At 42.0% G+C, this 25,746-nt stretch overlaps 1 protein-coding gene across 2 annotated transcripts in view; it reads left to right on the top strand.

Moving 5' to 3' along the window:
* Window positions 1–3,400: 3,400 nt before the first annotated feature.
* The window catches only part of LOC306963053 (leucine-rich repeat transmembrane neuronal protein 4), an 82,124-nt gene continuing 59,778 nt past the window's right edge, over window positions 3,401–25,746 (top strand). Inside the window, exons 1-2 of one of the 2 annotated variants that reach the window (XM_079556492.1) lie at window positions 3,401–4,024; window positions 4,428–5,998. In XM_079556492.1, coding sequence (XP_079412618.1) covers window positions 3,970–4,024; window positions 4,428–5,998 — 1,626 coding nt within the window. In that variant the 5' untranslated portion in view covers window positions 3,401–3,969. Of the gene's footprint in view, window positions 4,025–4,427; window positions 6,053–25,746 lie in introns of both variants that reach the window. The other variant, XM_079556493.1, reaches the window with a different exon arrangement.

Here is a 25,746-nt window from a genome sequence, read left to right as displayed (position 1 = left end):
AAGTGGTTCCTTGATGATAAAGTGCATTGAGGGCCCTGCGGGGGTGCAATTGCTACTATTTTTATGGCATCTTGTGACATGATCATTGCATCACCTAATTATGCCATAACGTTAAAGAAGAACTAACTAACTTGTTTTCCTTTTTGTTGTTCCTCTGGGGGTAATTCAAGTGTTAATGGGATGATTGGGGGCGGTCTTTCTTCTCCCCCTGGTGTCTCTGGCCGGAAAAAACACAATTGCAACTTTCCCCTCACCGGGTCGGAGGCAAAATACACACTAATGGCATCACAAAGAAGAAGCTAGCAGGCTAATGGGCAAAGCTAACTGCGAGCTATTACCACTTAAACAGTATTTACAGCCAAGTTTGAGTGAAAAAAAACGCAACATGCTACGACACCGCAGTGGCGCTTATGGCCTCTAGGGGCATGAGTTACTTAGTTCTGCTTTAACTTCGTGACATCTTATGCCTCTCTAAACAACAGTAATACACATTTAATTCGATGTTGCAAAATGTATATTCTTGTTTACACAGTCAGGATAATATAAGATTGACAAACACTACAGGGCGCACAAACAAACTGTATTCAAAGATTGTGTTTTCAGCATACCTGCTATGAGCCACAGCGCTTCTTCAAACTAAATCACTAAATTATTAAAGCACATATTTTGCTCTGTATTACCTGTCAGTTTAAGTGGGGAGCAGATATACTGTATAAAGTAGGCCATGACATATAACACATTTCCACAGGGAATTCACAAGAACCAATGTGGGAACCAGTGCAACAGAAGTGTTACAGAAAGGAATCACGCTCGTCCCCAGATATCCATCTGTGTTATACATAAAATATACAGAAAAAAACTGCAGTTCAAAGTGACTGGCAACACAAAACCATATGTTTGTTCCCCGGGTGTCTGAAAGTAGGAAGAGCTGTGGGAAATACCAAAATATGCTCCATTTATTCTCTAGGTCGTTGAAGATAATTTACTTGAAGTCACACTGTCATAATAGCAACTAAACTGTTGTAAACCATTAAAAAATAAACATGCCATTGTTGCCAAACGTGTCCCTAATGCTTAAACACCAACAAGGCTTTTTGGCTGTCATATTTAAAGCTAATATTTGGCTACCTATTGTGAAGGCAAGGCTGCAACATCTCCATGGAGACGAGCCCACTCACAGTTTAGAGAAACAGCTACAATGAAATGAATGCTTGTTTTATCCTATTTATTAATAAAAGTGCTTGGCGGTGTGGCGTTGAGTGGCCTAGCTGGAACAAGGACTCAAAGGATCAAAAGATTGACAGATACACTTTATTTTCACTAAAAATAACATGAACAAACATGAAATCAGAACAGTCTGAATATCCTTGGCAATTATTCAGGGGCGTCAGTGGTGCAGAGAGTAGAGCGAGCCGTCTTGTGATCGGCGGTTCGAATCCCGCAGGTGCACCCTGTCGTTGTGTCCTTGGGCAAGACATTTCACTCACCTTGCATCCAGCGTCTGCATACACTGTTGTTTGAATCAGAGTCTGAATGGGTGAGTGGGTTCCTTGATGTGAAGTGATTTGAGTGCCTAAAGCAGGTAGAAAGGTGCTATATAAACGTGACCATTTATTTATTTGGAATTACTGGGCATGACTAGCACACATTCATGTTATTTTCTCACAGTAGTTTCTCAAAAAGAAGCATTGTTCATTCACAAACCCGCATTTGTGAGTTGAAAGGACATTGAGTCATCAGATTGATATGACTGGTTTGTGTTCTTAATTCCTAAAACAAAAATGTTGTCATGGATTTTCTTTTCAGAAATTTCCTTCACAAAAATTTGAATACCCATAAAGCCCTGCCCTTTATCTAAAATCTTACCATCACCAAATTCCCAAATGTGAACCCAACCGATTAGCAAAATCCATAATACAGCGGCTTCCACTTTCATCTGGATAAAAACAACCTTGCAGCTGACTTTGATATAGGAAATGCACTCAAGTGTGAAAACAAGTATCTGTGTATACCCTCTGCAGCAGTTGCGCCTTTGCACTCTTAAGGTCCAAAGTTATTATGGAGTACATTGTTTCCCTCCTCTCCCCGCTCAGTGTTTGTGTCCTGATCCGTCCTTCACCTGCCGTTAGCCCATTGATCAAACAGCGGCAGCATCAGAGTGTGCCGCTGAGGCGCATTGGCGTTTTATCTCTCATTTTTGTCACAAACTGCATGTGATTCGGGCTGAAATGTCCATTAATGTCTATTACTGGTAATTATGATGCTCGTTTAGAGGCAGGGCAGAGGGAGCCATTACGAGTGATGACTTTGACCTAGACTTAAAGCCCCATTATGTGCTGTTAAGACCACCCTATGTTTGTGCATAATGCATTTTATTGACAGTGCGCACCCCTGTGTTTTAAAACCCCACTGTTTTATAGAGTTAATTAAAACGACTTCCAACAGTAAATAACATAAAAGCAGTCACATGCAGCCCAATCCATTTGGTGTCTTGCTTTAGGAATCATAGCCAGTCATGAGTTTCTCCTGATGCATTACAGTTTTCTTGTGTAATCGGTGATTTGCTCTATCCTTTTCTCATTTATAAACATCTTCTGTGACTGCACCAGATGCACAGTGATGTCTGCAGAGTGACAAAAACAAGAAGAAAGCATCTAACACGGTCCAGTGCTCCTTTGACAATACATGATTCACATTCGGCACTGCTCAGTTACATTTGCTCAAGTACATGTGGAACTTTTGAAGTAACCCATGACTCAGTACTACTCGTCGTGTCCCCCCTCCTCGTGTACTTTAAAGGTCACAGAAAACTATGGGCTAACACAGGACTAAGAAAACTGAAAACTAGATATAGACCAAATCATCAAACAAAGTCCTCTGTAACCATGACCAGGAAGTAGGTCAATGGTAAGACATAAAAAAAGAAAGACTTGGCAAGTAGAGCGAGACTATGCTGCAATGGGGCAGGCTGTAATGATCTGATTAATCAATTAAATTAAAATGAATATTTAAGCTCACTAACTAACACGAGCCTGCACCACTTTTATAAGCTACTGACATGAAAGAGATTTCCTAAAAAAAAATATTTGGTGCAAATGAAGCCTATGAAGTTAAACATAACTGGATATTTTTGGTATCATGTGTGCACACTTCTATTTGTCTATTTGTCACTCAAACTCAGATTTAGTTTCTTCAGTGTTTTTTTTCTTTTCTTTCTTTTTTAAAAATAAATAATAGCCTATCGAATTAGATTAACAGGTTCAACGCGTCTCCCGACCTTGTCCTTTCTTGGCGGACACGCTCCCTGCTCGTGAAGCTCGCGTGGGCTCAAGTTGCAGTGCACCATAGCGTCCAACAGAGGGCATCCCTGCTTTGTAAACGAGCGCCAGCGCTCTCGCCATAATCCCACACTGGGCAGCGTCGTTCCTGTTGCTATACAACTGATTTATTCTTGATGCCGCGGTCAACCGGCGTAATCCACCGAAGACTGCGCCTTTTCCCTCAGCCCCTCTCTGCTCTTATCCAGACTTGGACTCAAGCAACTTCAACTCGGGACCACAGTTTGTGGACTATTTCTCCACTTGAATTAATTTCCCCCCTCTCAGTCTGCGCAGATTCAACAATTGGCATCTCGTGGACTTAAATGTTTCCACTGTTTTTTTACAATCTGTTCTTGAAGAGAAAAAGCGCCTGTGCTTCACCGGTGACAGAGTGACAGGCTAAAATATGCAGCGAGCCGTTGTTGAGCAGCGCCCGAGGAAACTAAAGGCATAAAGGTTGAATGCACACCTTGTGGAGCTACTTACATCTCCGACAGGTGTGCGTCTGTGTGGGCAAAGCGGGGGACTCGAGCTGCAGCCACGCGCTAAAGGAGTCTCTCTTTACTGCGCGCACACTCATCCTTCTGGGGTCCATGTCCAACTATTTGGACGAAACGGCCAGTGCATCTAACATGTGGAGCCGGGACGCATGCAACAGCCAGCCGTGAAGCAGCGGAGGGGGAGACGACACTCTGGCAATATGGGTAAGTGCGAGTTTGGGGTGACTGCTTTGTAGCGGGAATGGTTTCTTGATTAGATTTACTTAAAAAAATTAATTTAAAAAAAGCGGATCTTTTGTATTTGCCCCCTGCGGATAATGAGTGATGACTGCAGGCCCTTCAGCTCTGACAGCATGATGCTCCCGGTTATCACTTAGGCTAGTCGCTGCCATGTCTCAAGAACACGACTTTGTGATAACATGCAAGTGTTTATTTGTCACGGGCAGCATACAGATGGCGCCTCACAGCTATGGAGACGCTCTGATTATGATAGGCTATTTGATTTCCTGCTTCATTGCATACTCTATTCCACTTGTTTCTATGAATGCTGAGTTCACGTCTATTCTCTAAATTAGTTTTCTCTCTCTCTGTGTGTGTGTTTGTATAGTGATGCCAGTGCTGTTCAGATGGCTTGTGTGCGTCTTGGCTTTGCCTGCTTGGCTGTTTGCTGCCCCCAGTGGCCCCCGGGAGCGCCCCTGCCCCCTGAGCTGCAGATGCGACGGGAAAATCATCTACTGCGAGTCCAGCGCCTTTCGGGACGTGCCCAGGAACGTGTCGGTCACCACTCAAGGGCTGTCCCTGCGCTACAACAGCCTCATGAACCTCAGGTCGCACCAGTTCGCGGGCCTGGGCCAACTGGTGTGGCTCTATCTCGACCACAACTATATCACCACTGTGGACGGACAGGCGTTCCACGGCATCCGGAGACTCAAAGAACTCATCCTGAGCTCCAATAAGATCACGGTTCTGAAAAACAACACTTTCCATGATGTCCCCAATTTGCGCAACCTTGACCTTTCGTATAACAAGCTCCAAGTTCTTCAGCCCAGTCAATTTGTGGGCTTAAGGAAACTTCTGAGTTTGCACTTGAGGTCCAATTCCTTAAAGACTGTCCCTATGAAAGTATTCCTTGACTGTCGCAATTTGGAATTTCTCGACATTGGCTACAACAGACTACGCAGCTTGACGAGGAACGCTTTCGCCGGACTCCTGAAGTTAGTTGAGCTGCACTTAGAGCACAATCAGTTCTCCAAGATAAATTTGGCACATTTCCCGAGGCTGACCAACTTGCGGGCGCTGTATCTTCAGTGGAATCGGATAAGACTGCTGACCCAGGGCCCGCCGTGGATGTGGACCTCGCTGCAAAAGCTGGACCTCTCAGGGAACGAACTGGAAGAGCTGGACCCGAGCACTTTCCAATGCCTCCCCAATCTCCAAACCCTCAACCTGGATTCGAACAAGCTCACTAACATTTCACAGCAAGCCGTGGACGCTTGGATCTCCCTCACCACGATAAGTCTCGCCGGTAATCTTTGGTATTGTAACCCTAACATTTGCCCTCTTGCAGCTTGGTTAAAGGCGTTTAAGGGGAACAAGGAGACCACTTTGATCTGCGCCAGCCCGAAGGAATCTCAAGGCGAGAAAGTAAACGACATTGTGGAGACTTACAACATTTGCAGACCCACTCCTAGCCCTGTCCCATCCACAACTACAACCCGGCTCACGACTACATTTAAACCTCAATTTGTCCCTCTTCCCACTCAGCCCGCCGTGGATAAGACGCCTATCTCCAACAGGACAGCCACCTTCCCTACCCCCACCACCGCGGCCCCTATCCCCTCTGTGGCCTCCCCAACTATCCCATTACCAGACAGCGAATTCGTGTCCTTCCACAAGATCATCGCAGGTAGCGTGGCCCTGCTGCTATCGGTGGCCATAATTCTCCTTGTTATCTACGTCTCTTGGAAGCGTTATCCCAGTAGTATCAAACAACTCCAGCAGCGCTCAGCGGCCGTTAACAAGCGGCAGAAAAAGGCGAGGGAGACAGAGCGCTCCCTCAGCTCCCAGCTGCAAGAGTACTATGTGGACTACAAGCCGTCCCACTCAGAGACTATGGACGTATTGGTTAACGGGACAGGACCGTACACGTACACCATCTCAGGCTCCAGGGAATGCGAGGTATGACCGTTGCCCCCCTACTCCAAAATCCATTTCCACTGCGCGGCATGAGAGGTAAATTTTCTAACAATCTGTGGTAGAGGGAAAAAGATATTGACTTTCTTTTCTCCTCTGTCTGTGTTTGTGTGTACAAAGCAGTGGTTCTCAAACTGTGATTTGGTCCCTTCTATATTTTTACCAGCAGTAAACCATGAATACACATCAGACTGATACTGTTTATTTTAGCTTGATTTGGCTGCTCTAGTTGGTCACTTAGCCTGGATATAGGCCGAAAATGATCTTGTTTCATTACAAGGCTGGGGTAGCCCTGGATTTTCCCTGTTTTTGTCCTAGTTTAGCCCAGATTTAGAGTTTAGACTCATTTTAACGTCCAACATTACTAGTAGTCTTTCTCTGGTCAACTATCATCCTGGATATATTGCTGTTAATTTATATTCATTTTCAATGTGGTTTACGTCCTGTTAATTCTTCAGATTACCCTCGATTAGACTAAATTAAAGGGTAAAGTTAGGTGTACATTTTCGTCCCCGTAGGGAAATTTGTCCTTTGCATTTGACCCATCCTTTGATGCTGCCGGGGCAACCCGTAAGGAGCAGGGAGGGGCGAGCGCAGTGCAGCGCCTGGGGACCCATCTCCAGATGTGGAGCCAGGCTGATGGTCAGAATCACCTGGGTGGAGGATTGACCTATTGCGCATGTTTGTCGCTGCCCTACTGTTTAACATTTCTCCACATGAATAGAATAAAATACATTATGGGTCTTTACTGTGAGTTGTCTTCTCTCCGCAATTCTGACTCACCAGGACATCTCGTTTTCAAAGAGATGTTGCTGCTTATAGTACAGTAGACCCTCTTCCAAAAGCTTTCATAACACACAATATAGTATAGCATAGCAGCTGAGCAGGAGCCTGTTTGGTTTGGTAGCCCTGTTTGTTTACAGTTTAGACAGTCAAGTTGTGACGCAGCAACACATAAACTGGAACATTTCACTGTGGCTTCAATCTCTGGTATAGTAGTTCTTGTGTCGTCCTGGTTTTGGTCTAGGTTCGGCCCTTTTTTTGAAAGTTTGAGAACCGCTGTTGAGGAGCTTCCATGCACAGTGACTATATTTGCAGTATGCCTCGTCTATTCCATATGATTACCCAGCTGCTGTTGTGAATCATACTTTACAGCTAAGATACACACACCATCAGCTTGGAGTGCGGCAACAGCTTTTCTACCCACAAAATTAAGTGGCTTTCAAACAACTATAAGATTTTACCTTTCCTTTCTGGCATGAAACAGCGCTGCATTTTATTAGCCAGTTGGTAAATTGCTCTCAAATGACCATCTGTCCTGAAAATGATATATGAGATCCAGTCGCTGTGCAGGTGGCCCACTCTTGTGCGTTTGTCTTGTGCCTTGTGAGAATTACCGTATATTCTGTGTAGTTGTGCATATGTAAATATTGACAGTCATCTTAACTAACTTTGTATTTATTCATCCGGTTTCCCACCTCCAGGGGAAAGTGTGTTTAAGATTTTACTCGCTAGTTAGCTCGAATTGACTTCATGCAGTCACAGCAGGCGGAAAGCAGCACAATAAAAGCCCTCGGCCAAATAAAAGATAAATTATGCACTCATCCCAGTTTGGCAATGCAGCGCTACTGCAGGGATCGCTTTCAGGCTGCATTATGCTGTTCTGATATTTGGGGGGGAAAGTTGTATTGGCCAGAATGAGATTTGCTTAACAGAGAAAATTAAATCCAGAATATGAGACGCATCCTTGTGCGCATGGAAAACCTCAAAGCACAAAAGTTCACGACCCCTTTTGATTCGTCCATTTGTTTGGGGATGTTTGCCTGGTCTGTTTGGTCCATGCACACAAAGAAAAAAACATTTATATTCAGCACAAGTTTGAAGACTAAAAGCTTTCTAAATATAGACAAAATAAGAAAGTAACTAAAATCCGCCTAGCTCGGACTATAGATGTTACGTCACTGGGGCTAAACCTGAGCTAAACCAGGACTTATGGTCACATATTAATGGTGCCTGTCCACCTCCGCTGTGCACTAAAAGCACTTTATCTAAAGGATCCCTTCACACACAGCATACATACACCAGTGTGCGCAGACACAGGGGGAAAGGTGGGTTAAGTGTTTTGCTCCACAATGGCTGTGTGCACTTGATGGAATCAGCTACTGCCCTCCCACTGAGCTGCTATAACACTGCTATAACACCAGAGCAGAAACAAGGAAACCATCGTAGGAAACCATACTAATCTACTGTAGTGTCTTTGTCTATTTAGTTTGGGAGGCACAGGGGGTAGTTCTCTTGTCTCACAACAAGAGGGTCCTTGCTCGATATGGAGACGGGTGGGGTGCGCGATCTCCTCGTGTCTGTGTAGGTTTCTATTAGGTTTCTATGAACAACAGGGTCCCCTCTGTGGCCAGGACTCCCCTGAAGAAGGGATTCCGAAATCTCAGTGGGAATTTTCTAGTTAACCCCTTAACCCCCCGCCTTAACCGAGCACATTTTCTCCAGTTTGACGCTTCTTGAAAAAAGTGTCAAAACCGCAACCGGCGTAAATGAGGATGAAAATGGAACATGAAAAGTTGAAAAAAGTTGCAAAACAAAAAAGGCGGCAAAATGTGACAAAAAAGTGCTAAAAAAAACAATAAAAATGCTGCACAAAAGTTACAAAAACACAACAAAAAACATGTTTAAAAAAGCAACAAAAGATTCATAAAAATGCAAAAAAAAAAAAAAAAAAGCATTAAAGACGACAATGCAAGGAAAAATCTTAGCTTTCAAATGAGGCATTACACTGGCCTAGAGGCTGTAAAGGAAGCTTGATTTTTGTATGACTGAACTGGAGTAAATATGCTCAGTTAAGGCGGGGCTTACGAGGTTAAATAAAGGTCACATAGGTAGAAATCAAAACAATGTCTAATACATATGTTGCCACCAAGTCTGGTATAGAAACTAAACCACACTGTTAAGATTGAAACCAGGTTAAAATGAGTGTAAACCGCCTCATGAAGTGAAACCAAGACTAATCAAGAACTCTACCCTGTTAATGCTGTTTGTGTGATGACAGAATCATGTCGGCCTACGGTCCACTGACTCAAACACGTCTGCTGTTTTATTCCAATCATTTCTGTATAAAAAGTGTCCGTTTTCTAACTGAAGTCATCTCGAAGCACTTAACAAGAAACAACAAATCACTGCTGCGGCGAACACTTGGCGACAGCAAATTATGCTCTCGGTGTGAGTTTAAATGCCATCAACATGAACTTACTCCGTGCGCTGACCTAAATTAACCCACGTCAAAGGGAACAGAGCTAAACGCCGGCCAAAGCCATCAGACCGATTCATGTGATTATATTCTGTGGATGTGTGAAGTGTTGTCTTAAATACTGAAGTCATGCAAAACAACTTCATGTCCCTGTGGTGAACCCAGCTGCTGCCTGAGCTGTCTCATGTTGGGATATGTTAGCCAAGATGCGATAGCTCCTTCTCTGTTAGCGAGAAAGTGAGTGGTGCAAGCTGCCTGTGACTTGATTAGTAATGATTTTGGAAGGCAATTTAAAACAGGGAGGATAATTGTTTTAAAGATTTTTTTGATTTGGGTTTACCTCACGGATTAGTTTGGTAAATGAACAGACTATGCATCAGTGTAGGAAGCAATGACTTCTCTGTTCAATGAGCATAAGATTTAAGTACTTGTATTTCAGGCATTTTGTTAAAGATGCACTATGTAACTTTTTATGTGAAAAAAAAAACCTTGATATGCGTGCGTATTTGACCTTCTAGTGACTCAGTGGCTTTATGGGTGCAGAACAGCACCTTTGCTTTCCCTCACAGTGGAACAATTGATGCTCCAGAATCAATTGTTTTGGGGTTTCTGGCAAGTTACTGGTATGAACCCCGAAAAACAGTTGATCCTTGAGTGTCATAAAGTTCACTGTGAGGGAAAGCAAAGGTGCCAAGCTGCAGCCATGCCATTGAGTCACTAAAAGGTCAAATATGTACAAATATTAGAAAGTCGCATGGTGCACCTTTAAAGTGTGGTGACCTTGGGGGTGAAGTTGGTTACTGTACTATAGTGGTAAGTAGCAGCAAAGTAGTTGTAGTCATTGTGGCCGTATGAGGTTGTTTGTGTGTTTTTTCTTTAAAGTAAGTAACTTATCCTTACTCTTCCTACAGTCAGCACATTATGTAGTAACCACTTTGTTTACTAGAGTTCGGCTTTGTACTCCGCCCTCCTCTGGTCGGAGCAGCACAGCTTTAGCCTTGAGCTCGGCTGTGCCCACAGTGTCAGCCCTCTCGATTAATTGCCCATTGTCCCGGTGCCCCCCACCTCCGCGCTCCCCTCACACACTCAGTCAGCTGGGACAGGTGCCAGCCGCCTGACCCTGAATAAGGATAAGCTGTAGAAAATGAATGAATGAATCAAGCTCAGGGCAACAGGACGTCAGCGAGTCACCGCAAAACAGGACTGCTTTGAGACACGGGCCACGGAGGCGCATCCATCCACTCGTGCTTAATTAGACTTTTACGGTTGTGTATTTCCTTTTTCCATCCTCGAAAAAACAACAAATCCGCCTTCCTTTACCGCAGGCTTGTACAATATGAGAGGAAACACACAGTAAGCAGCAATAATAAAGCTGTACAATTGATTGCAATCAAATGAGATGCACAGTTTTAATGGTCGCAATTAGCAAATCGCAAAGGTTGCCGTCATTTCGGTATTATAATGACATTTAGAAAACCATCCAAACTATACATCATTTAGAAAAACCTGCTAACCCTGTAGTGTGACCTTTACGATCATGTTAGTTTAGTCTTCTCTCAAGTGTTGATGTTTCCTCTGAAAGTTGTTTCCAATATGCACTGAGGACTGTGCTTGATTTGAAAACCTAAATCACAAATCTCAATGCAAAAAGATAAGCACTGGGTTGCACATGTACACACTAGCTTGCAATCATTGTCTGAAAAATCATAATTAGACATTTCCCCCCAGAACAATGCAAAAATAAATCAGCAAACAATGGATGCTTAAGTTTTATCCCTTGTTTAGTTGCAGTGGAATAGAATAGATCTGCTCATTCCAGTGTCTCGCTCATTTGTCCGTGTGGTTGAGTGCGATGAACAGGACACGTTCAGTGGGGACGGTTGTGTTACAGGACTTTTCGCTGCTGTACCTCGAGGAGACATTTTGTGCAGCGGCGACATCTTTCTCCCACTCTTTGTCGGTTCGGCTCTGTAAGGCGAGTTTTATCTGGCACTGCCACACCACTCATTTCCTATATTCTACCCGTACTATAAATCACTATATTACATGTCTTAAATCAGAAACAGGCCGTGTACCCAGCGTTACAGCAGTGCCACTTTCTCTGCTCTGCCCCCGCCTCTCTCCCTCGCTCTGTGTCCTCTACTGAAGCCTGGATCCAGAGTTTGACATGTTTCATTGTGCTGAGTCTGTCATTCCACCCCCAAAAAAAAGAGACAGAGCAGGTGATATGTTACAGTGTGTTGTGTCATAGCTTCACTAAGCAACATCCGTTTGGTGTCACAGGCAAGTTGCCTTCATCGGTGATTGAAATAGTAATAATCAAGCTGTGAGATTAATCACAGTGAAATTACTATTTGAATGGTTGCAATCAGCAGTAACTATTCTCCAAGAGAAGAGATTGTGGTCTCAGCAGAGAGGCTGTGTGTCTTCGTCTCCATGGGATCTCATGATTAATCAAATCTGCCATCCGTGTAGTTTCGACCTCAACAAACATGTTCAGAAATGCATGAAATCCTTGTATTGGTTTAGCAATTACTATTACTTTTACTACTTTCAAACATTGAAGCTCCTTGGCATGTTTAAAATGTGCACTGTGAACTGAAATCAGCATTTTCTTACAACAATACAACCATTGTCAGTAAAGTGTAATTACATCCATAAAGCTAATTGCCATACGCTTTACTAATACTGCAAAGTAGCACTTAGTATTAGCAGTTTTGTTACTGATAGCTGGTAAAAGTGTTCAAAGAATGCTGTGGCCCCACTGTGTCCTTGTCCTATAGATGGTATCTCGACACTGCAGTTGTTTTGTTGCGTTCAGCCGTGTCATACAGATTCTATGCGCCGCACAGGTGAATCAGCTCTTTGTCAGATCGCGTGTGGCAGGGCATTTCTCACACGGAAAGAAAAACTGGAGGTGAGGTGGTCGGCGTATCAATCTTGTGCTTTGGTGTAAGAATGCGGTTGGGGAACTTTAAATGCCAGAGCTAATGGGGCTCCTGTTAGCTGGAATAACTAATAGCCCATCAGGAGGTATAGAGCTGAGACTGTCCTGGGCTTTGTCCCCTCCACGGTACAACTCGATACTGCAAACGTTTTTGTATGTTTGTTTTGTGCCAGATATTGCTGTTGTGAAGGGTAAAGAGTCGCTAGGGGCACTTTGTTGTGAAGATCTGCGCTGCCATTTAAAGTACAGTAATCGCAGTTCATCAGAATCAATGACAATGAGGAGTTTTGAAGGTCAGTTCTGGATTGAGATTGATCCATTGCACAGTTCTACACAAAGGTATGAATAATTTACTACTATATGAGAATGAAATAAAAATTTGATCACTGACAGGTGAGGGCAATGGGAGAAGAGTGAAGAAGCCTGGGTTTGACATGGCTAGAAGGCTGGATAAAATAATCTCCAGTATCTTTGTTCCTCACGTTATATGGATCAGATGGAATCATAAAAACTGTGAAAACATCGGAACCTTCACATTTTTACAACCAGTGTGTATCTACAGAGTCGTTTCTGTATTGGCCCAAAAAGGACACTTGGGGCCAGACTTAATACAAATTCCACCTCAAACCATAAAACGTAGCAACAATAGCAAGTTTACGACAGCTGAGCGTGTGAATTAAAGATTAATAATAGGCCTTGGTGCCCTGGATGTAATCCAGTGCAAGTTAGATTGTTGATGTTGTCGAACTCAGGACCTTCTTGCTGTAAATAACCCTAACTAGGGTTGCAAAGGGGCGGGAAATTGCTAAGAAATTTCCCAGAAAATTTCAAAGGCAGCATTAGCATGGCAAAGATTATTTCTTTCTGCCTTTTCATCTCTGATGTGGTTGATATAACTATCATATTGGATTCTTATGCTCATATTTGTCTGTAAAGAAGCAACCTTCAGTTATGTTTATGTTATGTTCCCATAGATTCCTGTTTATTCCCATAGAAAATTTCCAACATTGAAAAGTCCCAAAATTTGACATCTGACCTAGGGCTGCTCGATTATTGAAAAAATAATAATCACGATTATTTTTTGTCATAATTGAAATCATGATTATTCAAACGATTATTTGTTCCCTATAAAAAGTCTTTATTTAATTTATATATTTATTAATTAAAAAAAAACGATGCTGAATATTTTCTGTTTTCTGAACAGTCATAAAAGTACAAATGATTTCAAGTTTGCCTCGATTAAGGAGAGGTCTCAGGTTTCACACCTGCCCCCTGCTGGCCAGCCCTCACACCTGCGCAAGTAAACTGAGCAGCACTGTTTGTTTTTATGTCAGGCAAAAGCATGAGCCATGGCATGTGAAATGCGAAGGGGAAATAATCCCAGCGCCATGAAATATGCAAGTCTGCTTTGCAAAAATTTAAAAAAATAAATAAAAAAATAAAAAAATGTGATAGGAAAAAGAAAAATCTTTTTTTCCGATTATGCTAATTTTGTAATCGTTTAGTGGAATAATCGAAATTGTAATTGAAATTGTAATCGAATTTCGATTAATTGCACAGCCCTAATCTGACCCTCTCTTACGGTGTTTACTCTTTGCCGTAGTCCATGTAAGATGTGATCAAGTGTTTTGGATGTTTTTGTGTGTGTACAGCTAGAGTATTGGGCTAAGCTGCTTTCCATGTTTTCACTTAAAAAATCCTTTGCTATGTTGTCGGCTGTAGAGCTGGGCAGCATGACAATACAATTTGAATTTGATTCGATCCCTGGGATGATCTGAAGGGATTGTCATAATATGTTTTTTTTTGGTGCTGCTTTGTCCTCAAATATAGACGTTTTTTGCCTCTCACTCCACGTATTTGTCAGTCCCATCATGCTCTGAGTGATTTCACCAATCATTGCGAAAGTGTGAATTTTCAGAAGCAGCAGATGGCTTTAGTTTCTCCTTAAGAAAAGATACTTCGTGGCATATGCACAGGAATCGAAATATGATCGGAATTAAAATCTATAGGTTCTGACATAATTGTAGCCACTCGAAGCTACTGCACGAACTAGGCTTGTTCTTCCTGACAAACTCTTGCGCCTCCACCTGCTCAAGAAGTCATTGCTGATGCTTGTGCTAAGAGCATAGCACTCTAGTTTGTTGCGTGATGTGGTGCTTTTAGGTGGTTCGAAACCCATCACATTATGACTTACCATTACAGCGCTGGTGGCAATAAAGTTATACCTGAATAGTATTGAATGTCATTATTATCGCGCAATATAACACTGTGCTGAGTCTTCATTGTATCAGAGACATAAGAGGGAATGAATTTGAGGCTGTGTTACACGGAGCAGTGATGTGAAGTGATAGTGTCGGCCGCTATTTGCATCACAATACCCCGAATGTAGCGCAATCTTCTTGTCTGATTGATGAAGAAGCCTTTCACTTTTATTGAATGGATCACAGAGGAGACGGAGTCAGGGAGGATGAAAGGGAGTGAGGTGCCACATCTGAAGTATGCTTTTAGCCTGAAACCCAGAGCTACTGTATGAATATGGCTTTGCATGGACCAACGCAGCCTTCTCGAACTTTTGCGGCAAGTGAAACCTGAGGAAATAATGAACCTCAACTTGCTTTAGACTCCACCAGTTCTCACTTACAGCTAAACTATTCTACATGTTAGAAAATGCTGTTCAGAACATGGCACAATTCAGAGTATTGGGCTGTCGCTGCTTTCCATGTCACAACTCATTAATTGTCCGTGAAAGTAAATACTACGCTGACAGAAAAGACATAGGGAGAGAGGGATATTGTACATTGTGCCACAGAACCCTGTTACACAATGGAGATATTTTTTTCAGCTTAAATTTGGCTGTAAACACTGCTAAAGTGGCGCTAGCCCACAGTTAGCTTTGCCCGTTAGCCTGTTCTTGTTAGCTTTCTTCGTGATAAACCAAATAGTAAACGTTTTACAAAATGTTTATCAACAAAACAAAAAAAAGCTGTAGACAGAATACAGTCAGGAATTACCCATACCATGTCATATATTTTGTAGACAACTGAGAGTGGTGAGGGAGATGTTTTTCATTAGTGTGTATTGGGGCTGCCGGGTCGGAGGCCGGGAAAGCTGCAAGTGTGGTTTTCTGGCCAGAGACACCAGAGAGAGTTGAATGACACTCCAATCATTTCATTAACACTTGTTTTACCCAGAGGGATATGAAAATGATTTGTTAAGGTAAAAAACATTACTTAGTTCTGCTTTAAAATCAGTTCTGTTTAGAGCTACCAAAGACCATGTGCCACCAGTGGAGCCCGCACCCCATTTTGGGAATCGCAGGTCAAAGTCAATGAGCCCTCTGCCCTATTATTTAACCCGCCCCACACACGGGCAGGCACTTAGGCTATTAGCTGTGTTTTTCAATTAGGAGAGAGGGGCTTGTAATAGCTGCCTGTTATCTTCTGCACATGCACTCATCAGACTTGGAGTTAATTTGTTGCTATAGATTTCCTCCAGCACAGCTCAGCAGGTCGGCATTGACGCCGCAAACTACACTGGTGCGAATGCAGATGAACACTTTTGAACACGCTTTCCCTGGTCTGTTTGTGGCATGAGACGGTATGTGGGGAAAACAGCAGCTGGTATGTTGCTAATGACAAAATCGGGACCAAGATATGGATTGATTAAAGCAAAGTCCAAGTCCAAAAACAAAGCAAGAAGTGAACCAATTATAGAACCATGACAAGAGACTTGGGACGCGATTTTGTGCCTAAATTGGGCCAAACATGTACAGCAAACAAGCAACTACTTTTTATGGAATCAAAATTTGAAAAAAATAAAAAAGACTTTGAACCGAGCTTTTCCCCATGGCGCTTTCCTGTGGCACACTATTTGAAAGCCCGTGTGCCATCCACTCGAGCGCTCCCACGGCAGCTGCGAGTCGCGGCTGTCCACCCACCCGATCAGGAAGCTCAGAAAATATTACGATGAAAATCCCGCCGTCTCAGCCCCAAAGGCAATTCTTGTACTTTGGCAGAATTTGTGGCATTAATAAGGTGAGGAGATCCTGCCTTGAGATAATTAAAATGGGCTCTGGGAAGGGTAGTCTCACTGAGAGGAAAGCCAGTGACTGCAGTAAAGACTAGACTTGGTAAGTAGCACGGTTGGCAACGCAGTGCAAGAGCTTGATTAAACTTGGGAGACGGCGTAAAAGTAATTGCTGAATGTCAGTATATAACGAGACATGAACATTTTCACTGCTGCTCACAATACATGGGTTTCACTCACATGGATCTCCTGTCATGGACGCCAGTTTTGAGGGGTTTTCCAAAAAAGTTAAGACATAGCAACAAAAGGTACTGAGACACACTGCAGCAGAAAGTGCTGCCACGTGTTTCATCACTTCAAGGACAGATAAGAGATTTATAGTTGCTCATTTCAAACCTGAAACTCAAAAACAGTATCACCCTCAACACTAGTTTTGAATTAGATGACAGCAACAGACAGCCATAGCAAATTAGAAACACTGAAAACGACTTCATGAATCAGGAGCAGACTGGAATCACTCTCTTTGTAGCATGTCTGTCGTAGCATGTTGCGTTTTTTTTTTGCACAGTAATTGTCCGTGAGAGTAAATACTACGCCGACAGAAAAGACAAAGGGAGAGTGGGATATTGTACCACAGACTCACTCAAACTTGGCTTTGAATACTGCTAAAGTGGCGCTAGCCCACAGTTAGCTTTGCCCGTTAGCTTCTTCTTCGTGATTCTATTAGTGTGTATTGCGCCTCCGGGTCGAGCAGGGAAAGTTGCAAGCATGGTTTTCTGACCAGAGACATCAGGGAGAGTTGAAAGACACTCCAATCATTTCATCAACACTTGTATTACCCCCGGAGGGACGATGAAAAGGATTTATTAAGGTAAACAAGTTACTTAGTACTGCTTTAAACTAAAATGCTAGAGAAATTCTGAATAATAGCATGTCCCTGAAGCAATGCCTAATGCTCTGGACCAAAACTTTAAAGACCGAAGAAAATAGAACCCTATTTTTTACTCCAATGCACCATGATTAAAAAGTACATGGCCAGTTGGTGCGAAGAAGTGCCCAACACAGTATTTTTCATATCAAATTTGTTCTTAAAATGAATAGGAAATGTTTCTGTTGCATTTCATTATCACAGAAGTTGTTGCGCACATCTCAACATGTGTATACTTTGCATCAATCTATCTCCCAACGCAGACTGGATTGTAAGTTTGGATATAGGTCAGAATTGGCCTTAATCATTCATGAATTTGTTTTTCCCACTTTCCAACTTCCCCAATCCGGCTCCTCCTTGTGGCTTTATTAAAAAATAATGTTTTGTGAGAGAGGAACTCTGCACTTCTTATTCCCACTCAGATCATATATCTTGAGACTTTTCTTTAAAATGTCAAGGAAGAGGAAATGATGATGAGTAGAGATGGTGAAGATATTGGGTGTTACGTGCCAGCGTGGCAGCTTGCTCTTCGTCTGTGCCATCTAAAAAGCACAGATTGCACCCTTCCATCACGCGAGTGCAATGAGACGTGTTACAGGCATGTGCATCCTTGTCTAAATCAATGTTAGCACTATAATCAGTAAAACCTCGCTTCGCACTGGAGAACAAATGGATATAAGAAACATATAATCACTTTGAATCAAGTGCATTTTTGCCAATTACAAATAGAAGTAAATCAGTGCTGTATTTTCTTGGGTGGTCTGCCTATAGCTCACTTCTCAACAATCACTCTGAGCTTCAGCGGGAACTCGCATCCAGTGCTTGATTTGAAGTTTTTCAGGGTAAAGGATCCGGGAAAATATTTAGGAGGATCCGGCAAAGATTTGATCTGATATAATGGTGTTTAATGAGAGTGTTCCGGCAAAAGTTTTGGCTAATTTACATATTTAGCACTGCTTGCATCCAAGTAATTCATGGGATGTGCTGGGGGTCTGTGCTGCAGGGACGTTTGGGCTGCGATTTCTGAAAGTTGGAGGTAGTCGAGTAAAATCTCAACTACCTCTTTCTTTAATAGCTATAATACAAAGGGGGCGAGTGAATTAACCTGGTAAAATCAACCTTGTATTTAATAATCAGCCCACAGTTATATTGAACAATATGTTCTATTACAGCTTAATAATTATTATGATCTATTCTAAGAATAGACCTAATGGTAGTCATTAGTGAGTCTGCATGTGCCTGAGACGTTTTGTATAAAATGTTCTGAACATGCTGCTTGGCTTCAAAGGCATTATGAAGCTGAACAAGTGACCAAATTGCATAATGTTAGACTTAAAATCAGAGAAACTTTACATCATTCCATAAGAAAAATGAGACAGTAGTTTTCCAGGTTGTCCTCTGCCTAATGTGCTCATTGTGTTGCTGGAATACTCTTCATTTGATAGTGTTTAACCTAAGCCTAAAAATATGGATGGTTAATACTACAACAACTTGATACTCATTCCCTATTTTTATCCCAAATGGAGCTTTCCAATGAATCACACTGTTGTTCATTCTGTTTTGTCTCAGGCAGAAGTTACGGCCAGAAATTCACTGGCAATGAAGTGTAGCCACAGGAGTATATAGCACTCTTTCGCTGTACTCTGACTATATGTGAGAAATGGGCTCTGACCAAGTAGACTTCTCCTCTGCTGCTGGAAAACAGGTTTAAAAGTGGAATTGCTGGAGCTTGCATTTCCTCTGCCGGGGCTCTTTGTAATGGCAAAACATTTCATTTACTATGGACAAATCTGCCTTTTTAAAATAAGGATACCATTATCAATTCTATTACGATCTGAGAGTTGCTGGAACATAACCAAGAAACATTCAGGCAAGTCTTAGTCTGGGAAGTTTACGACTGACACGAAGTCAGCCGTGAATCCTTCGTGAACACTGCCTTCAAACTTATATCCTCGTCTTTCCCTGTACGAGTGTTCATTATAAATTTGTTTAATTGAGACATGTGCAATTAACAAGTTACATGACAAACCCGGCATTAAAGGCGTGGTCTGGTGTAGACACCCTTTTTAGACATGATTTAAGTTAGATTTTTTAATTATTTTTTATTATTATTATCTATTTTGGACTTTTGTAGAACAATTTGGGCTGAATTAAACTTGACCAAGCGGCTTCCTTAAAAGTGGCTGCTGTGAGTAAAAAAGCTAATCTCCATTGTGAGATAAATAAAGTATTTTCTTATCTTTTGTATGCTACAGATCAATCATTAATTACATCTATGATTCAACTAATGGGAAACATTTAACAAGGATAACTGGATTTTCAACACTATCCTAGGCCGCCATTGCTCCGCCATTGCTGAAGTACCTCCATATCGCTGCTGGGCCCCCATTGAAAAGCATTGGACTTTAGACACGTTAAAAACAACTTTAAAGCCCGGTCCCAATTTTTTTGGAACTATCTAGCGCTAGATGTTCCTCCTGTGATAACGCTGGGTTAGTTACAATTAAGGGGACCTGGCTGGTTTTCGTAAGAAGAATTTTTGAAATCTCTTACTTAATGAGGGTCGAACTGTTAGCATTGGAGCTGCGCGAGCTACACGTCACGCAAAGGCGGAGTCTACAGTGAAAATCCCGCCCTTATGTCCTTTTTAGGAACATGCTTCGTCAGAGCTGGGGAGGGGGAGTCTGTAAATCCGTCATGAATTCCCCCACGAGTGTGGTCATTATGGTAAACGGGGCGGAGTGAGCAGAAGCTGTCCATTTATATATACAGTCTATGGTGAAAGTTGTATTTTTAAAGAAGAACTAAGTAACTTGTTTACCTTAAATCCTATCCGTAGTCTCTCTGGGGGTAATACAACCAACCTTGCAACTTCTATGCAATACACACTGCGCCACTTGAGCAGTATTCACAGCTAAGTTTGAGTGAAGTTGATTTGTGGCATAATGTACAATATCCCTCTCTCCCTTTGTCTTTTCTGTCAGCGTAGTATTTACTCTAACAGACAATTAATGAGTAGAAAAAAACTCAACATGCTACGACACCTGCTGTGGCCTCTAGGGGCATGAGTGACTTCTGCTTTAAAGCGGTGAGAGACAAAACTGGCATCGGTTCAGTAGCTATCAGATATTTGTAGACGATACCCGATATCGTTTTTTTTTTTTTTTATCGTATCAGCTCCAACATCCAATACCAGTATCAGATCGGTGCATCCCTACTCGTTTCAATACATTTTGTCTTCATTTGAGGTTACCGGTATTTTCTTTGCCAATGGGGTGAGAAAATGTTTCCTATCCCATTGGCAGTTTATAAGTTCTTATTTCAAGCAAGAATTTCCTTCAAACCAGTCTGAAATGTCATCAAATCCGATCAGGATTAAAGTGAGATCAAACCGCTCAAAACAAGATAATGCAAGTCATTTAAACCCATACTTGATATTTACTTTATGTAGTGTACTTTTTGAGGTTGTACTTGCTGTGAAAAGTTAATGACCGCCGGTATATTTTGCACCATCTTGCAGCCTCACCTTTTTGTGCTAGACTTTTTTATGAGAGTGAAGAGTATATATGTCAGATTGAAGCAGTGGGATTTATTAGTGCAAACAATAACTGTATGGCATCCCAGCCGGGCCTTGGCCCTCTCTCTACAGCTGCGTGTGAGTCTTGCTCTGCCTCCGTACTGTCTGGTCCCAGGTCTGATCGGTGATTCAGACTTTGACAGATGTTGGCGTTGGAGGTGTGATTTTGTTTTTTTTTGTTTTTTTTGCTTGTGAGGAGAGAGGTGGAATACATTAAATAACCCGCCGCCATGAGAGGCCGGTGATGTTCCTGCACTGCACGCAGTAATGAGCCGTAATCTAAACACAGCTTGTAAATTTGAAGACGGCGACAATGTTGTTTTAATAATTCATGGTAGCATTTTCCACCGTGATCCAATTAATGTTTTTGATGCTTCTCATTATGTTGCACTAATAGCAAGCGGCCCGACCTGCTCACAGCTTAAAATGGCAGAGGCGGAATATATGATGCTCTTTCTCCACGCTCCACCACGGAGATTATTGAATTTCACTCTGCGTTAGACGCCCTTATTTACCGAACCTACACAACGCGCTCGAGTTAGTGGCTCTGAAAGTCTGGCCAGAGCTAAACGCTAGACTTAGGTGGATGTGAAACAGAAAAGCAGCTATACTTTTTGTTTTAATAATTATTTACTGAAAGTTGCTCTATAAACCGGGTACGTTTATGTGCCAAGGTGCCCTCCCTGATACAACCACTGGCCATATTGAGGGGAGTATCTTAAGTACACAATGAGGTGAGATTTGAACTGGCCAATTGGTGGATAATCACTTAAAGACTTGCCTTTTTTCCTTGTAGTCCTGTAAAATTAATACCAGTCTCACAACGCACATTATAAAAGCAGTAATTTATGAAAAAGAACTCTGCCTCCTGTCTGTTATAAACAGTTGATTATATAATAAACTGCTGAAAATGGTATTCTGTGACAAATATGCAAATGGCATAGCTGTCTCTCGTTTTGGCCGGGAAACGACTGTATTTTATAGCGATGCACTGATCCAGCTTTTTTGATACCGATGTCGATACTGGGGTTCGAGTATCTTACCGATACTAAGAGACTTTCTTAAAAGTGGCTTTCTCTGAGTGAAGCATTTTATTTATTTACTTTATTGTAAGATCAATAAAGTCATATTTTATTGTCATGTTACAGATCAATTATCAATTATATATATTTATTTAACAAGGACAACTTTCCTGCACTCAATATCCTTGGGTATATGACAATCTTTAGGTTATACTAATATAAACAACTCACATGAAGTGATCTGATCATTACAAATATGTTAGATCAGTTATTTCTTAAACTGAAATACAAACTTGGCTACAAAAGTGTTTTTTGGTATTTTTTTAGGCTTTAGATATTTCTATCATAGTTTCTTACCCTGTCTTGATTAGTTTTCATTAGCATTAGCCTGCTCCCACTAGCTTTAGCATGCTATTGCTAACCGCAGGATTTTGCACGGCGGTCAAAAATACATTTGCAGAGGTTGAAACTGACTTGGTTCTTCGCTTTACATGACATGCAGCATGCCAATTATCTTAGATTCAGGTGGTAAAAGTTGTGTTTTTAAAGGGACTAGATGCAAGTTGGCCATTTTATACTCACTACTGCCACCTCATGTCATACGTGTAACTGCACCTTCTATATTAAGCTCGTGCATGACGGCAATTCGGACCCGAAGTAACAGTGACAGTGCAGGACTTTAGAGGCAGTTGAGGTGAGCAGGTCTGGGCTCATTCTACACATTAGGACATGGCTGGAACATGTAGGGGGAGGAAAATACATCATTTTAACATTTATAAACTCTGTATAGTCCCTTGAGAGCCAAAACTGGTATCGGTTCAGTATTAGATATTTGTAGCCGATGGCCGATATTGTAATTTTTCCAATATTGGTTCCGATATCTGATACCAGTATTGGATCGGTGCATCCCTAGTATTTTACCCTGCTTTCCCGCCGTCCTCCCGTTCTATAACAGCAGTTAAAAAAAATGTTCCCTCTGCCTCTCCAGACTGAACTTTGTCACTAGCATTGCGAGAACTGCGCCCTGCAATAGCCCAGGTGGCAGTTATTGTGAGGTTAGCATAGCTGTGAAGCCAGAAATTGTCCCTTATTTTCAAATAACAGTAGAGGCTGGCACTTTAGTCAAAACATGTAATTTAGATTTTTTTACTCAGTATGGACAATTACGATTTTAATTGATTTTATTGGAAATAAAAGGGTCTGCTGATCTTTCATGTGAAGAAAACGGCCCAGCCCATTTTTATTTGGATTAATCATTTCTGTTTTAAATATGCCTTAAAAGTAAAGCTTCATTATAAGCCATGTGCTTTATCGTCCTCATGCCTCGAGCTGGGCTGTGATTGACAGCTGTCTCTATGGAGACTCAGAGAAAAGGGCGGAGTTAAGCGTGCTGCGTCTCCGCTCCAGAGTGAGAGCAGAGCAGAAGCAGATCAGACCGGGGGAAAAAAATAAACTGTTTTAGCGGAAGAAAACTCCATCGTGCACTCTTAAAACTCTTCAAATCGCTGGGTTCTCGTCTGGTGTTCTTTCCGTAAACAATCGCTACGGAACGGTCTGAAAATGCTTCTAAATTGGTCGCATGTGAGGAGGACATGGAGTGACAGATGCGATTTAGCCATTTTCCACATGGCCTGTTATCAAAAGCATGAATTAATCAAATTAATTGGATTCATCACCCAGTCCTATGGTATATGGTTTCCTGTACCACTAAAGACATACTGCAACATCAGGACGGATCAACCCGGTCCAGTCGGCAATATTTAAACCTAATGCTCACTGTGTCTAGAATAATATTTTGGAGTACATTCTTCCATCTGCAGTCACAAGTGCATCTTTGGAATCATTGAGAAGAAATAGAAGTGTAGGCTTTGTTAACCCTCAAAGCTCTGTTTTAGATTGAGGGCAGCTCTGACTGACAACATCATTAACCCCTGCAGGCACTTCTTCATATCAGAAAATCGCACCTTCACTTTTCAGACAAGACAGGTGAAAAAGGGCCAACTTTTATCAAATGTAAATGAGGTACCATATTAGAGTGAACTTTGTAGATATCAGAATGAACTATGTTGTTTATTGACAGTGACAGTGGGGATCCTCTAAACTTCTGAGAAAAGAGGTCCATTTCGAAACATGATGCTTTTTGTCTCATTAAAAATAAGTAACTCTCTGGAAAGTTTCCTTTTTGATCGAAATTATAAGTCTGGGAGATTTTGTGGCTTTTAGTGCTATTGAAGTGGTGATTTCTGGCTCAGTGAAAAACTCATAAACCATCCTTTGTGTGTAATGTTACAGGTAAAAATCAATACGCTAAAGATGAGAAAAAGTAACAAAATAAACACTTTCATGCTGTTTTGACTCTTCTTCCCATCAGAAACAGGCAGGAAAACTTAATTTCATTTTCTATTGAACCTTTTTTGAATGAAAGGCGTTAACTTCTGCCCTTATATCTGCATTGGCCTGCACCTGCAGCTACAAAAACCCCATGAATATTTAATGAAATATTACACTTCTCCTCCAGTTTGTGTTCAGGGCTCTCATTATTCTCGGGAAATGGCAAATCAGCTAAAACAAATTTAGTATTTTATTAAAGACGTGTTTTAATAAAGCCCCTCTGTGCTGTTAGTATTCTGCTGGGCCGTGGCACCAAATGTTCCAGCGAGTGAGATCTCTAGTCAAAGGTGTTCCTCTGCTGTTTAAAAGGCGGTGGATTTGATTAAAAAAAGATGAAATTTGGAGATTCAGGCATTAATCTTCTCGTGAGTTGTGGAAATATGTTAAACGTAGCACTTAAATGGTTTATAAGGATATATAACATGTCCTCTGCTTTTTATGGCTTTTATTAGTTCGACCCATCCTTCAACCAATGTCAGGAGCAAAGGCGACCGCAGTGCAGTGCCAGAGACCCATCTTTAGAGCTGAAAGGTGAGGGATTAGCAGACTGGTCCTGCTTTGCATTTATGATGGAAACTTGACATGTGGAGAGCAAACTACGCACAAGAGTGGTGCCTGACCTTTTTCGTTTTAGTACCCCCCATGCATTGTGCAATATCCGAAACATCGCTATACTGTTGAGACGTCTTGAATTGATACATCGAATCAAAGCTTAAAGTCCAGTTGAAATAGTTGAAGGCTAAATTATACTGTATTAATCCTCGTCCTCTGCATTTGACCCATCCTCAATGCCACGGGGGCGACTTGTAGGAGCAGTGAACGGCCAGCGTGTAGGCCGGCGCTCGGGGACCCATCTCCAGATGTGGAGCCAGGCTAATGGTCAGAAACACCTGGAGGATTAACCTATTACCTGCCACTTTAGGGTTAGGATTAGGGTTAGCAGTTATTTGTATCCACATCTCAAAGCCTGTTGACTGGAGTGCTTACAGCCTATATGCCAGTGTGACACCTCATTTGAAAGCCAAGACCTTCTAGTTTCTAAAAATATGCGTATGATCTGTGGAAACTGGGGTACCCGGAGGATAACCTACGCATACACGGGGAGAACATGCAAACTCCACACAGAAAAGCCCTGTCCTGGGATCGAACCTGGAACCCTCCCACTGCGCCACCATGCCGCCCAAAAAAGTCTCTTCAATTATGATTTTTATATATATATTGTAGGTTAAAAATCCTGTAAACGCAGACTTAGTCACAAAACCTCCAGCTAAAGAAGGATTAGTATGCAAATGTTATTTTCCCAAGTCCCCGTACTCCTGGTTGGGAAACACTGACACTGAGAATCAAACCCAGAACCTTCTTGCTGTGAGGCAAAAGCGCTCGTCACTCAGTCACCAAGAAAGAGTAGAATTTTGAAATAATTGTTGAGTAATACATCACTTCTGGCCTTAAAAAAGAATAACAAAACCAACACAAAAAGAATGCATCTGATGATCAATGGTGAAATGAAAAGTTCAAAAGGATTATCAAAGCGCCCATGCCTTTATCATTAGACTCGATCTAAAATGAAGTGAGCTTAGTTA

Source organism: Gobius niger (assembly GCF_951799975.1).
Source record: "Gobius niger genome assembly, chromosome: 1".
Taxonomy (NCBI): domain Eukaryota; kingdom Metazoa; phylum Chordata; class Actinopteri; order Gobiiformes; family Gobiidae; genus Gobius; species Gobius niger.
Note: the sequence above shows the minus strand (reverse complement) of the source record. Positions and strands in the feature narration are given on the sequence as shown.